Source organism: Cyprinodon variegatus, unplaced genomic scaffold (assembly GCF_000732505.1).
Source record: "Cyprinodon variegatus isolate N-32 unplaced genomic scaffold, C_variegatus-1.0 Scaffold649, whole genome shotgun sequence".
In the NCBI taxonomy this organism is placed as follows: domain Eukaryota; kingdom Metazoa; phylum Chordata; class Actinopteri; order Cyprinodontiformes; family Cyprinodontidae; genus Cyprinodon; species Cyprinodon variegatus.
Window position 1 is genome coordinate 1 of NW_015151102.1, and position 16,022 is coordinate 16,022.

Sequence of the window (16,022 nt, forward strand, 5' to 3'; positions counted from 1 at the left end):
ATATAACATATTTCTGTGACCTAAAACATGACTACATAATTTGCCTCCAGAGTTCATTGTGGAAGCCCAAGAGCAGCCCCAGACAGATAGCGGGAACCCAAGATGGCAGGTGCTGAAGGAGATACCCGGGGATTTCAGTCACATCCAGCTCAGCCTGCAGCCCTTCTGCATTTACCGCTTCAGAGTTATCGCTGGTAATGAAGTTGGCAGGAGTCACCCAAGCAAATCAACCAACAAGCACGCTACACCACCTACAGGTAAAACCTTCTCAACTGTGTTGACACCACCTGTATTTTCCAATATATATATATATTTCCTCCTAAAATCCAATGAGGTCCAGAGCAAGTTCTTTATAATTTAGGATCACAACATGTATAAAAATGGGATTATCTAACAGATGCTGATGTTTATTTTATACTGAAGGGCTTAAATAAAAACTGTCTCTTAAATGTGTGGACAGGGGTGGATTTAGGAAATTTGGGGCCATACGCAAAGACAGGTTTGGGGCCCTCTGAATTGAGAAGACAACATATAAAATAGACCCATTATACAGATACAGAAATTTTAATAGAATAGACAGATTATTTGTTCAACGTTTTCGTCCCTTTCCTTGTTGTTTTTCTCTTAATGTTTCGTACTCGGCTGACTTTAAATGCTGTCTCAAAAGGAATAATAGTTTTTTTCCGAGCATTAACCCTTTATAGGGGAAGTTACTGTTTTTGATCACTTGCATACCCCTTACAAAGAGTTCCGCGTCCCTCAGTGAGGTCTAGAAGCAAAAGATCTATATCCACCCATTCAGCAAGATGCTGCTACATGGCTGTACTTCTTATTTTGGGATTTGATCAATTAGATGAGCCCTTGAATGAGATTTTAACTACTGTAAATTAAATTGAAAAAAGTTAATAATTCAATAAAAAAAAGGTAAAAAGCTAATTAAAAAAAGTTAAAAAGTTAATAAGCCTAGTTAACAATTATATTTAGGTTTATAAACTAAAGAATGTAAGTGCCAGTATCAGCATTAATGCCTCTAGGTTAATGTTGTACCAGAAAATGTGTTTCTTTTGCTCTTTGTTTTTCATTCATTTCTTATAGAAGCACTTTTGTTATTTTTCTTAATATATTCGGCAAGTTGGCGTTTCTTGACATTACTTTTTGCCATCAAAATATCCATATTTTTTTAATGTTACAAAGGTAATAAGGTCTTATCCTGGATTCCAATAACACTATTGGCTTGAAATGTTTTTTTCAAAGTATTTCACTGAGGGCCCTATGAAGGATTAAGCTCACTTAGCTGATTGCCCCTTCCTGTGTTTCCAAAAAGGCGATGGCAAAAGTAAATAACCTAGTCCTTCTTTTCACTGTAGACAAGCTGTGATCTGCTAATCTGTTCTCCATTTTTCATTTGGATGAAATAATGGCTGCATGATTCATGACAGCAGGCAAGATATAGGAGAGCAGGAGGCGGGGTTACCAATCTACTTGCTCTGGAGAGCAGAGTTCGCTGCTTTTAGATGTTGTCGACAAAGGCGCTAAAAAAGCGCTAGAGGGGTCTGAAAAGTCGCTAACTAGAGCAACAAAAGCGCTAAGTTTACAACACTGCTCTTCGCATCATTTGCTTTCTGTTTGAACCTTCCTGAACATGTGTAGCAAATGGACTGATCCAATGTGGTGGACACTGAAGGGCCTGAGACACACCTAATATTATAAGCTTTGTGATGGCATTTTGGCAAAAGGATTTTTATCAAAACATAATTAATGTGCACAAATAAGGACTAGTTGTATTCAACCATATGGGGACCCTAGGAACTTGCGGCCCTAGGCAACTGCCTAATATTGCCCAATGGTAAATCCCCCCTGTGTGTGGGTATGATTAAACTCTTCCCAACATTAATTGTGGTCTTCTCTTCCAACTCCCACAGTTCCATATTCAAACCCCACTAATGTGCGCACTAATTCAACAGAACCAGGGATTCTGCTCATCACGTGGGATGTAAGTGCCTCTGTGAATGTGTTTGGAAGTTTCAGTTGTTACACCGGTTGAACCAAATCTTTTTATTCTATGTGTCACTGCAGGAGATGGAAAAGCGTCTCCACAACGGCCAGGACTTCCGGTACCAGGTGTTCTGGCGGGAGGCTAACAGCCAAAACACAAACTGGGAAAGTTCCTATGTCAAGTCTCCTCCGTTTATAGTAAATAACACTGGAACCTTCACACCGTTTGAGATGAAAGTCCAGGCTGTCAATGCAAATGGATCAGGACCTGCACCAGAGGCGAGGACCGGACATTCAGGGGAGGACAGTACGTCATCAGATCTTTTCTTCTTCTTCATTTTTCCAGTCTCATAGTCCTTGTGGTTATTAAATAAACACTAGGAGCAATGCACTATATGGGATTATTCAGCTTGATGCATTTGAGACTTCATGGCTACTTTCAATTAACTTTATGATTTGAATTAATTTTAACTTGACAGATTTTACTTAAACACATATGTTAACTGTATTTTACCCTATTCTGGTTGAGGCCATTACTTGAATACATTTTCATATTGTTTTGACTATTTTGATTAATAACAACATGCACTATTGGCACCAGCTGTGATATACTTTGTGGTTGCCCCCTAGTGGTAGCAAAACTGCATAACAGACAGGAAAAGACTATTTTTGATTGTTTTACAATGCCCTCCAACAGACATTATCGCTTGAACTTTTTTGTACTTTGCCACATTTCAACCTCAAATTTCAATCCATTCTATTTACTATATTATTATTTATTTTCAGGGGGTTTTGTGGTGCACACAAACAAGAAAGTGCACGATTGTGGAGTTTAAACCAATTGTTAAAAGTAACACAAGTTAAAAATCATTTATGTTTAGCCTGCTGAGTCAATACTTCTTACCTACACCTTTTGCTGCTGGTCTGTAGACTTGCATCTATGGCACCTTGAACTTTAAACTACTCCAATATTTGTCAAATGCCATGCAAAATAGCTCTTTCTGATTGGATAGGGGGATTTCTTTTTCTGATTTTGGACACAGGATTATAAGTTGATGTCAGCAGAGTTCTGTACAGCTCTGGGTGTATCTATATTGTCTTTGGAACATGTATCCCTGCTCCAATCTCATCTCTTTTGCCGGCTCTTAGAAACTTCCTCATCCCCACTTAATCAGAGCATCCCCACAGTATGATGTTATGTTTTACAGTGAGGATGCTGAGTTTTTTGACACAAACAGTTCACCAAAAAGTTCAATTTTGTCTGACCAGATTTCATTCCACACCCCTCTCTGAGAGTTTTTACTTTAAAAAAAAATGTCTAAACCACACACTCAAAATAATTGTAAAAAATCAGAACTAAGAACTCAGAACCAGCTGCCTTGGTGGTCTTCTGATATTGGGCTATTAAAAGCACCCAGAAAACAACAGAATGGTAACGAGATATGTTATACTGTATATCATTTTTTTCCTTTTTGTATGAGTTTGAGAGATTAAATGAAAAATGTTGAATATGAACATCCAAACTGTAAAAAATATGTTTTCCTTTTTAACATATCCTGCCACTCTGCCCTAAAATCACACCAGGATATTCAAGTAAAAAAATAGGAGGGTTGTTATATTCTTTATTTCATAAACATATATCTTAGCTGGGTTTAAAAGTATTATGTAATATCATATTAATGGACATAAGGTGCAGTTGATGGCATAAGTTTACAAAAGAAAACCTGGAGTGGAATCAAGATTTTATTATTTATTTTATGTAAGGAACTAAATTTCAGATTTTTTCCCAGCATGATTTTGTGCTGGGTCGTCATTCTGCCTTGTAAAACTCCCTCTTCTCTCCTGACATCTACTTTGTCATTTTTTTATTGTCTTGTCTCAGAGCCAGAGGAGCCTCCCACTGGAGTTTCTTTCACTGTGATGAACAGCACGGTCAGAGTGACGTGGAACGAAGCGCAGAACGTCCGTGGTCATCTGCTGGGCTACAAGGTACCGTTTTCTTTACAACTTCACCACTTAAACGTCTCACCAGGGAGCATGATGAGCTCAGTACAGCATCCTGACTTTATGGGAAATATAGGTTAAATGAACAACTGGTGGCATGCAAACCACCTAAAGAGGTGTCCCATTTTAACAAATATACCTAAATGTTTTAGAATAAAGGCCTTTTAGTTGGGTTATGGTAAACAGCTGTCCGTCCAGCATTTTAAATTCTTAAGCTAAATGTGAGAACTCAGCAAAATCAGCAGGTGTAATTTTTTTCTGGTGTCTTCCTCTTCATCAGATATACATCAGAAGGTTGGGTCCCCACAGTGCACGAGAGAGGAGGTCGCTTGGCAAACATCACCACATGAAGGAAAGAGATAGACTTGAAAAACACAAACCGACGAACGGGGACAGCAGGGTGGTGCATGTCCATGGTGCAAAGACATCTGCTGAAGTCACTGATCTGCGTCTGTTCTCCCATTATGAGCTGAAGCTCACTGCCTTTAACAGCAAAGGGGAGAGCCCTCCTTCCCCTCCTGCACATTTCAACACCCCAGAGGGAGGTGAGTCCAAAATCAACTTATCCAGACCTCAGATTGCAGGTTCATGTAGAAACTTGCTCCCGTTTAGGGAAAACTGAGATTTTTCCAACCAAATAAAGGTTAAAAACCCAACTGATCATATTTTCAGAAGAACACAGTTCAGCCCAGATCAGGTATGATTAAACAAAATAATAGGAATGCTCCTGTCAGGGTTTAACCTATGAATGCTGAGCTCTGGTTTTTATATTGTCTCATTTTTTATTCTGACCAAGGGTGTAGGTTTGATTTCAACTTTGGTAGGGACACTTTTGGTCTGATGTCATTGGTCTTATGCAAAAATATGCATGCTCGTTTTTTATGCTTAACGTGAAAATCAGGGTGTGTTTAATTTAAAGAGAAAAGCAGCATTTCTTGCTACATTTATACAAATTTTATTAGCACTACACACATGAATGAGGAAATAGGACTTTTTCCAATTTGAAAAGGTTTGGATTTGAAATTAGCAGCGACTAAGACAGTAGGTAAATCTGTGCCTATTTAACAGAAATATAGTCTAAATATGTCTGTTATATGTGGATTTATACTTTCTTTTAGAAGATATAGAATTGTGCAGAGGTAAATCAAACTTCTTCTCCCTGGCTTTTAATCATGTCTAAGTGGACATTTGGCAAAATTTTATTTTAAATTTATTTTATTCTAAAATGTATTTTAATTGAAACATTTATCCTATTATATTTTATCTCCATTCAATTTTTCTTTTTGTAATGTGTTTATGCATTTAAGCTTTCAGTTTTTATCTTATGTTACTTAACTGTGATTCCTGTACTGCACTTTGGTCAACCCCGGTTGTTTCAAATGTGCTTTATAAATAAAGTTTGAGTTGAGTTGAGTATTGTAAATTATAAACATGTTATTAACATCTAATTTTTGGTAGGGACAAATAGGTCGATCCCTATGCAAACCTACGCCCATGATTCTGACCCTTTGAGGACCATGACTTACAAAAACATTTTTGCATAAACCACATTTTTTTTTAGAACAAACATTTGGTTTTAACGATAAAATGTGTTCTAGGTGTGAATCCATCAGAGTATGAAGCAATATAAACAGAGCCAGTCCAAGGCACAAGTAAAGAAATCAGCTACTTAGGACCATCACATCATCATAAATCCTATCAAATATACTTTTGACCTGCCTAACAGGAAGTCGGCTCCCTAATAATGGAGTAAACTGACTAATGTTCTGATATGTTCTGTAGAAAAACCAGATAAAAACCACAGTAAGTTATTCCTATGTTTCAGGGGCACATGTATGTGGTGATTTGTATTTGTTTTTAAATCTAAGCCCAGTTTAACCAACAATCCTTTTGTGCTCCTATTTTATGTGTTTGATTTTGTCTTCACAGCTCCTGGTCCTCCTTCATCACTGAGGTTTGAAAGCCCCACAGATACCTCATTGGTTCTTTACTGGACCCCTCCAGAAGAAATCAACGGAAAACTTAAGGGATATAGAGTTCTGTACCAGAAAGGTAAATTTTTAACTGCTTTAAAGGGAAAAAAATAGTTTAATATGAGCTATTTTTGGTTTATTTTACAATGCGATGATTAAGAACAGGGTTTTGTGTTTCCTACAAAGAAAAAGTTCAGATTTTAATAAAAAATACATGAAAGTATTGTCAAGGTGTAAACTATTTAGGAAGTGTGTATTTTACACGTGGCACTGAACACATCGGCTTGATTTGTGTTTAGTTTCAATGGGTGACGACAGTGATGTGGTGATGAGGGAGATCCCAGACCCCAAAGTAGACTCCTTTGAACTCAAAGATCTGGATCCCAGCAGCTCTTACCTCTTTAAAGTTATCGCCCAAACTGCAGCAGGAGACGGTCCTGCCATTGAAAGGATCAGCGCCACCCTACTAGAAGGAGGTGAGACAACACAGACTTTCCCCCCCCCCTCTTTTCTTCCCAACATCCCCAGCACTTAATTGCAATATCCATCAGATAATAAATTCACTATTACAGAAGAGTGATACCTAATCATACAATGATGGTTTCATGATGGCTGTTGATAACAGGGTAGAATCCATAGCAGGAGCATGAGACCACCCCTTTCCCTGGATGTGTGTTACGTTGTTTAAGCGTGCAGTAAAACCTGCTGCCTCTGTCTTCCTCCTGCAGCTCCTCCATCAAACATCACGGTAGTTTCCGGTAATACGTCATTCAACCTAAGCTGGGTCCCTGGAGAGCGCCACAGAAACCGAGGTTTCCAAATCTCCTACCTCAGGAAGAGTGGTAAGGAACTGAGAAAATATGATTAGAAAGCTCAGGTCAGCAGGAGAAAGGCGAGGGAAACACAAACCAGCTAAAATGTGTTTCTTGTGCAGAATAAACCCTATGGCAACAACCTGTTTGCTGCTCTCACTGTCCTTAAGATTTCTATTGTAAAAAAATAAAACAATTTAACTTAATAAAATATTTAACTTCAGAGAGGATTTTTGAGACCTTGCAAACAAGGAAGGAAAAATCAAATAATTTATTTAAAAATGTTTTTGCTTGTGTTCAGGAGACTGTCTTTACAAAGCATTCTTGTTCACAATGTTCAATTAAATTCAGTTTATTTATAGTTCACTATTATACCAGTAATATTATACTAGTTCACATCTCAAGGCACTTTACAGAGACAATTCAACCAGTTCATACAGTCAGGTTGGTTCAAAGTTTTCTATCCAAGAAAAACCAGCTGACTCCATCAACTCATTGACTCGACAGCATTCTCTCACGCCAAGCATGCTTGCAGCGACAGTGGAGAGTAAATCTCCTTTTTAACAGGAAGAAACTTTCCGCAGAACCAGGGTGCTGCTCACACTGAGCCTGATGTTTCACCCATAATCCAGAGAAAGAGCAGAATGTTGCATTTGCTTCAGGCAGAGCTTTTTCAATTGAAACGTACACAAACAGCATTATAGTTCTGGTCTAATATGTGGAATATTTAAGATTTTGTATTGCAGGGAACTATACCTGTGGTAAAGCTCAGCCTTACCTGCAAAGGCATAAATAATCTTCAGTGTTTCAGGTGATCTTTTAATGAAGGCAGGTAGGAAAGAAAACTTCTGTTCCCGAAAAGTCTGCTCATAGAGAGCTGTATGCTCAGCCATTACTAAGAGTGGTACTGAACTACAGAGAAGGGCACAAACCTCCATATTGCACCCTTTCAGCCCCTCTGGTTGCTAGGAGACCAAGAAGGAAAATGCAAAGGCTTTGTTGCTTTGTTAGTCTCTCAACTGTGGCGACACTCAGGCACATATTAATGAATGTTTTACAAAAAAAAAACCTACAAAATATACATACTCATCTTGAGCACAAGACAGACTGATGACATCATTAAAAACCCTGAAAATATTAAACCCTGATTCCAAAATCTCTTGTTATAAACTGCTTTGGCAGGATTGATGTACCAGAAAATGCTGTTGACAGCATGTGTACATAACAGAGAACACAAAAACTACTGAATGTTTAATTCCAACCATAGGGAAAAAAATCAACCTATAAAGCATGAAAATGATGCTTTTCACTGGCTCTTCTAGGTAAGAATACAGGCAGACCAGGTAACCAGAAAAACTTTTTTAAATTTATGATGCTCCTCTTTGTGTACAGCTGGCGGTCAGTGGGAGAAATCAGAGCTTCTCAACTCCTCGCAAGGTTTCTATTCGCTGTCAGGACTCCAACCAGGAACAGAATACAGCCTAATGATTGACCATGATAACAGCACCCTGTGGCAGGGGGTGTTCCGAACCGTAGGACCAGGTGGGTTGGCAGAGGTTTAACCTGTTGGGATCAAATAATTGTACGTATACATAAACTACTTCAAACTGCAGAGAAGAATAAATAAGAGGAGAACGCAGTAGCCCCATCTCTAAACAGCAAATGAGAAGATTTTAAGCCTTACAGATGAAATGTTTTCTATCTCACAGTGCCGTCAGAAATGCCAGGCAGGTTTGCCACCCAGGGCTGGTTGATAGGACTGATAAGCGCCATCCTGCTTCTGATCTTGATCCTCCTCATCCTCTGTTTGATTAAGCGCAGAAGGGGTGGAAAATATGCAGGTACACCTTCACTTATGATCTGCAGACAATGTGACATAAAGCATCTCGTAATGTTACTGATGTGGAGGAATATTTTTTCTACTCACAGTGAAGGAAAAAGAAAAAAAGGACATCGACTTTGACCTTCAGAACAAAGATGAGACCTTCGGAGAGTACAGGTAGGTATTTACTAGGAAGAGTAAATAGTTGATTTTCACACACACATAATAGAACAAGAGGAAAATGAACGTAGACAGAGATGCTCACTGGCCACTTTCTACCAGAACCAGTTTGGATCCCTTTTCCCATCAAAACTGCCCTGACATTTTGTAGCATAGAGTGAAAGGTGTCTCAGAAACATTATTTTGAGATATCTGTTCATGTTAACGTAATAATATCCCACCTTTGCTACAAATAATATTAGTCCTCATGGACTTCTAACTCAGACTCGTTACTGTGAATTCAGTCCATGATTCAGACATTGGCTGTAGATAAGGGGGAGCAGTGGGGCGTCTCTCCTTAAAATAAAATGGAAACACTGCTGCTGAATGATTCCCAGAAACTCTTCTTTTGTTTAATCGCAGGGTTTCCTTCAGCTGTTTTGTGTTATTGTAGCTCTTATCTCTTTCTTTCCTCCTTCACCGCCTGTCCTGCAGATCCTTGGAGAGGTGAGGGAGTCCACCGTCCTGTTGTCATGTGCTTCTTTGTTGTCAACGGTTCGGCACGCTGTTTTGCTTCCGCAGCAAGATAGTTTTAGTTGTTTTTTTTCCCCAGATCAGTATTTGAAGTAATTATAAAAATAGGACTTAAACAGAAAAAGGACTTGCTATTGATGCTTGCTTTTCACCTCCACCTCATTATCAACATTGCTTATTGTTCTCTACTTTTCCATAGTTTCTCTTTGTCACTTTAAAGCAAATGTATGCCTCCCATCTTTGCAAATATCAGTATATCATCTTATGCTGCTTTAAAAGTGACTGCAGAACAGGTTATTCAGGGAGGTTATAACAAATCTTCGGAAAACAGAACAAAAACTTTTTTTGTTAATAATTCAGATTTGGGCAGATAAGAACCATTTGCTTCATACTGCTGCAACCCCACTTGGATGCTTCCTCACAACAAAAAAATCTTTCCTGAATGCATTTTTTGTTTCAGTTCTCTCTGCATCATTTTCATTTTACACAGGCTACAAGCTTATTTCACTGTTGAGGCGAATAAAAGCAGTTTTTACTCTGAAATTCGGTCAAAGCTCAAGGTTCCAGCAGTGACACAAATACAAATGTTTTTTGAGGAGCTAAGAGAGCAATTCAGAACATTTAATAATTTTAAAAGCTATAAAAACTTGATTTTTTGTGTTGATCTTTCTTCATAACATTAATGGTGACCCTTTATTTGGCTTCAAGGTGATCAGTTTATTAGTTTTTGTTTCTCCACCTGCTTTATCAAGACAAACCACAGGTTTCACCACTGGGATCTGAAGAGTTATGTTTTTTGTTTTGTTTTTTATATTCAGTTTGTTTTATTTTTTGCTTCTTCATTGCTTTTTCCTTTGGATAGGGTCTTCTATTCTGCAGGAAGATACCATCCCTACTTTTGTTATTCAGAATTTCAATCCAGCTTTCATATCTATCTTAGACAGAAATGGTTACTTTGACCCTCTTGTAAATATAGATACAGCCATACCCATTTGTGGAGGTTAGACATGCTGAAGTTTTATTTTCTTCACTGCTGTATAACTTTTCTCCTTAAAGTTCTTGCTGATCCAAAAACCGCTCTTCAAGCTTTGTTATTCTCAGAAGCAGTGTCCTAACTTGTGCTCCTGCTGCTAACAAACCAAAACCATATTTCAGTCCCATTAGTCTTCTTTTTAAAGCATTTTGGGAGTGATTATATCGGTTTCAGCAAAACTCTTTCACGTCTTCTTAAGATCTGACCAATAAAGCACATTTACCGGATAATTCTAGGTACATACTGTAACCCAAAAACCTGTGAGAACCCTGGATATCAGCCAAAGACTCAGCTGATGACTAGCTGAAGCCGACAGGTAGACTGGTAACAGGCCTGAAAAGTCAGCTGGTGACAGGCTGTACTGACTGATTGTACGTGAACTGAGTGCAAACAGGCATTGAGGAGACTGGATGCAGGCTGAACTAACTGGTGCCGGGAAGAAACAATCAAAAACATGTCCAGAGTCAGAAACTGATGAGAAATGACTGAGGGTAAGCCAGGCACAGGAACGTAGAAAGACACTGACTGGAATGAAGAGCTAGTGATGGCAGGGTGAACACAGGAAAGCGAGCAGGGCACACAAACAATTGGAAACATCCTCATATGAGCTATGAGGTGATATTCTGACAGGGAAAAAATTAGAAAGGCAGGTAGAAATAGGTTGAGGGACAGTTGGGAGGAATTTGGATTAATGGGGAATTGATAGGGTGCATCTACTTACTTACTCTATTTGGCAAACTAGAACAAGTATGGAGCGGGAAAAAGCTAGCAAGACCAAAAACAAACAAACAAACAGGCTGGATTCATGACGGTTACTGAGAGGAAGATGCTTCTACTTTTTATCTAAACCAATATGACACATCCTTGAACCCCAGGACTCACTGTCCTGCATGTTTTAGGCATAAAAAACCTTATTTAAAGGAATAGGTTAATTAGTGGGTTTCTGCAGAAACCTGCATAATGGTACACTGATGAGGTGATCCTTTTTGCTGGAGGAGTGAGACATCTTAAACATGGAGACATGGCGCCCTGACGGCCGGAGATAACTGAGCTGAACCTTTTAATCCATTCAATGCATTTCCCATCATTCAATCTGCATCTCATTACTGTGAATCTAAAATTGTTGGAAGTTTTATCCCAAAGAACCAAAAAGGTTTTTAAAAGCCGGAATTTGTGTCACTGCAGAAACATTTGCTTCTGACTGATAGCAACCGAGTAAAAACAAACTTTCTGAGCTGCTGCAGCTTTCTTCATATTTTCCAATGAATCATCATTAAAGCTTTCCATTTACAGTTTTAATATCTGTTCTACATCACTGTATGTTCCTAAGTTTTATAACTGGTTGTAACCAAGCATTGCAAAAAAGTATTCACAGCTCTTAACCTTTTTAACATTTTGTTGCATCACAACCACAAACCTTACTGAGTTTTGATGTGATTTTACATACCAGACCAACACATAGCAGTGCACAGTTGTGAACAGGGATTTACATAATATTTTACAAATGAAACATTTTTTGAGAAGTATGACATGCATTTTTATAATAACCCCCTTTACTCCTATACCTTGATAAAATACAGAGCAATTAATTTCCTTTAGGAACAGATGGCATACATGCAGGTACAGAAGAGGATTAGGGCCACTGGAAAAAAAAAAAAAGCTATCTGATTTTTTAATTTTATTTCACTTTAGTATGGGGAAAAAAGTCAGAATTCTGACTTTTCTCAGAATTCTGACTTTAATCTCAGAATTCTGACTTTTTTTTCAGAATTCTGACTTTAATCTCAGAATTCAGACTTTTTTCTCAGAAATCTGACTGAATTCTGACAATAAAAAATTCTGAGATTAAAGTCAGAATTCTAAGATTAAAGTCAGAATTCTAAGATTAAAGTCATAATTCTGAGATTAAAGTCAGAATTCTAAGATTAAAGTCAGAATTCTGAGAAAAAAGTCAGAATTCTGAGATTAAAGTCAGAATTCTGACTTTTTTCCCATACGATACTGAAAAAAAAAAAAAGTTAACTGATTTTTAAATTTTATTTCAGTTTAGTATGGGAAAAAAGTCAGAATTCTGACTTTTTTTTCTCAGAAATTTCCTTTAGGAACAGATGGCATACATACAGGTACAGAAGAGGATTAGGGCCACTGGAAAAAAAAAAAAAAAGTTATCTGATTTTTTTTATTTTATTTCACTTTAGTATGTGGAAAAAAGTCAGAATTCTGACTTTTCTCAGAATTCTGACTTTTTTCTCAGAATTCTGACTTTTTTCTCAGAAATCTGACTGAATTCTGACAATAAAAAAGTTCTGAGATTTAAGTCAGAATTCTAAGATTAAAGTCAGAATTCTGACTTTTTTCCCATACTATACTGAAATAAAATAAAAAAAAATCTGTTAACTTTTTTTTCCAGTGGCCCTAATCCTCTTCCGTATGCAGGTGCTCTAAAGGCAGCTTAATGAAGATCACAAAACACAGCTAATTGCTCAGGCTAATAGGTTGCAAGGAGAGAAACAATCTGAATAAAACATGCAGTATGAAATATAAATATAGAAGACCCAGAAATGGAATCAGAATATTGTAAATGACATTTTATGTGTACAGAAAAGTTACTTATAAGACACTGTATAAACAGCACAAGTATTAAATAGCAGCAGGAACTATTGCTCATCTGATGGAACATATGACGGTGCAGATATAGAATATCACAAACCTCTTTAGTATCAGAGATCAAAACATTAATCACTCTTTATCAAATCCGATTGAGTTTTAGCTGTTTAAGAAGAATGTATATTTGTGGAAAAAAATGAAAAATAAATCATGATCCAAACTTTTTTTATTTTAACTATAATCTCCCTACTATGGTCTGTCTCATAGAAGTCCAAATACATCAAAAGTTTGTGGTAGTGACAAAATGTGAAAAAGTAAAAGGAAAAAGCTTATTCGCCCGTTAACAGTTTTTCTATTCCTGTTCTTCCAGTGATGGAGATGAGAAGCGCTCTGATAGTCAGCGCTCTCTGTGCGACGACAGCAAGCTGGGGAGCGAGGACTCCCTGGCTGAATACGGAGACAGTGTGGACATCCAGTTCAACGAGGATGGCTCCTTCATCGGCCAGTACAGCGGCCGTGCCGCCGTCCCCCATGGCAACGAGAGCTCAGGTCCGGCTTCCCCAGTCAATCCGGTCCCGCCGCCCCCCTTTGCTCCGTCCATGTCGAGCATCATCAACCGGCCGAGTTAGATCCACAAACACCAGAAGTGTACACCTATACATGCATGCCTGCAGCAAAATGGAAAAAGGGACTGAGCTCTCCCGAATCCACTGCCTGTTTCAAACACATTCAACAATTGACTGTTTACTGGAAGCATTTTCCTTTTTCCTCCTCTTGTTTACAGGTTTTACTCTGGATATAACCACAAACCTGCTAACTGCAAGATGAAGACAGTCTGGAGCTCCTAAATAAGCTCCAGGCTCATTTGGCTCGTGATATATTTAGAGGTAAACCCACAAATATATCTTTTTAATATTAATTTAAGCGTCTGTTTTGATTTGAATGCAGTGAGTAAAAGTTTACCAAACAAGTTTACCTTTTCAGCATCACTGCCATACTTTTGTTTCACTAAAACTTGGAGTTAGCAGATTTGTAATAATGACACACTCAATAAACTGATAATTTAATTGCACTGTAGCTGTAGCTATAATTCCTTAGAATGTTACAAATCTTTGACAGTTAAATAGTGAAGGGTTTTAAAAACTGGTGCAGACAAGACCATTGGAGGTAAAAATATGAAGCATTTATTTTTTTTCTACCATAAATATTTAGCCTGGTTGATTACTTTTGTTTGTTTTTAACTTAACCGTCACCATTTCTTTATAAGACAATTTTTTTATGTATTCATAGACAAACAGTGGAGAACAAGAGCCCCTAGAAAAGATGCAGATTTTCTTTTAAAGGTGATGAAACGGTATTAACCACTGCTTCTCTGTGCAGCTTCAGTGTGCGACTAAATCACATAATCAAAATAAAGTATGGATCCGGCATTTACTTTTCGGTGATATTTTTTATTTCAGCAGAATTGAGCTGCATCTTGAATGTGCCTCTTAGTTTTCCAAGTGAAAAGATGTATCAAAGATAAGTAATTCAATTGACCAGCAGATGGCTCCAGTTTTAAGTGATGAAAATGGTTTTAAGCCATGACTTAAGTTCCACTTGCATCCTTAAACTGGAGTCTGGGTCTTCAGAAGGTTTAGTTGGGATAATTCAGACAGCAATGCGCTCCTATGCACGCAAATACAGCTCATAAAGTAGATGCAGGTCCACAGGAGAAGAAAGCATGAATGGATAAAATTATGCAGGCAGAAAGAGAATCTAATGTTTCCTTCTCTGAATGTAAATAAAACCTTAAGATTGTCTTTTTTTTACTTTATACAGCTTCTTTTATAAAATAACCAAATTGTTGTAATTATCTATTGACGTGTTTGATTTTGAGCGTTTGTAAGCTACAGACCTCCCACCCAACGTCCTCTGCTGTTGACTTTTCCTCTCGTGTCACTTAGTAGCTCGAAGCTCCTTTAGAGAAGAATAGAATCATAGAGAATTCAACCCTCTTCCTGTTTCCTTTTCTAGTGCTTAGAAATGCAGAAGAAATACAGATTATCATAACATCCTCTGACATAACGTAATATTATTAGAAATGCCAGAGCTGTTTTAAATGGATTTGGATGAGAAGTATGGAGGCTTTCTGATGAATCAGCTCAGGGAACTGATCAGAAGGCTCCATCTGATGGTTTCGTCCCAAACCAGAAGGCCAGCTCTACAGAAGCTGTACACCAGGGGTTCCAACTGGGACAAACAAACTCAGTCCCAGAAAATATCCGATGGCAGAAAGAGAATACGCTGCAATACTGAGATGTGCTAACTAACCTGCTTGTTGCATTGTGCGCTGTACTGTAAGCTGGCAAACTAACCTCAGATTGTCATCTAATGAATAAAACATGGACAATGCATAAACAACCATGCCTGTTTCCTCTGTTTAAGTCTGAGTCATATGGAGATGTTAAAGAAAAGGCGATCGCTGAGGAGCTGCTGTGTAGAAACTGTTGCTTCACAGCCGGAAGATCAGAGGCCATGTGTCTCATATTTCTGTGCATGCATGGGTTCCCTCTGGGCTTTCTCGGAAGACTCCAGGAAAGAAAATGTATGTTAAAATAGCTGGTTTCTCAATTGCCCTTAAATATATGTGTGGTTGTCAGGCGACCTGCTTAGGGTCCTCATTTCTACCCCACTAACTACTGGAATTTAGCACCAAGCTCAGACTACCCTGCAAGGAGTAGGAAAGTTTACAGAATGCCTACTGGATAGATAATTTAACAGTTATACTATGTTTTATATTTCTCAAAGGTTAAAACTTGGGTTTCAGGATGATAACACCCATTTTAAAGGGTTTCCACCTGGAGAATCGGGAGGATTTGATGACAGCACTTTTTTTTATATCCAGAATTTATAATCAACTGTAGAGTCTCCTATTGTCAGAATTCTTACGGTATTTTGCAAGATTAGGATACCGGTCAGCTATGGTCTAAAAAGCCAACATGGCTGCCATGTTTAAATAATAGTCTTTATTTACACTTTTCATCTTTTGTGTCTTCTTAAATCTGCTATCAGTTATTGTAATTGTGTAGCTCTAATGCAAA

At 38.0% G+C, this 16,022-nt stretch overlaps 1 protein-coding gene across 1 annotated transcript; it reads left to right on the forward strand.

Moving 5' to 3' along the window:
* Positions 1–50: 50 nt before the first annotated feature.
* LOC107096769 (neural cell adhesion molecule L1.1-like) lies at positions 51–15,335 on the forward strand (the record flags this gene model as incomplete). The annotated part of the gene is made up of 13 exons (XM_015393573.1): positions 51–257; positions 1,923–1,993; positions 2,077–2,302; positions 3,878–3,984; positions 4,280–4,544; positions 5,929–6,051; positions 6,272–6,448; positions 6,701–6,814; positions 8,177–8,326; positions 8,494–8,625; positions 8,714–8,783; positions 9,261–9,272; positions 13,310–15,335. Coding segments are annotated over 13 exons (1,913 nt in total), but the record flags the coding sequence as incomplete, so codon positions are not given.
* Positions 15,336–16,022: the final 687 nt, after the last annotated feature.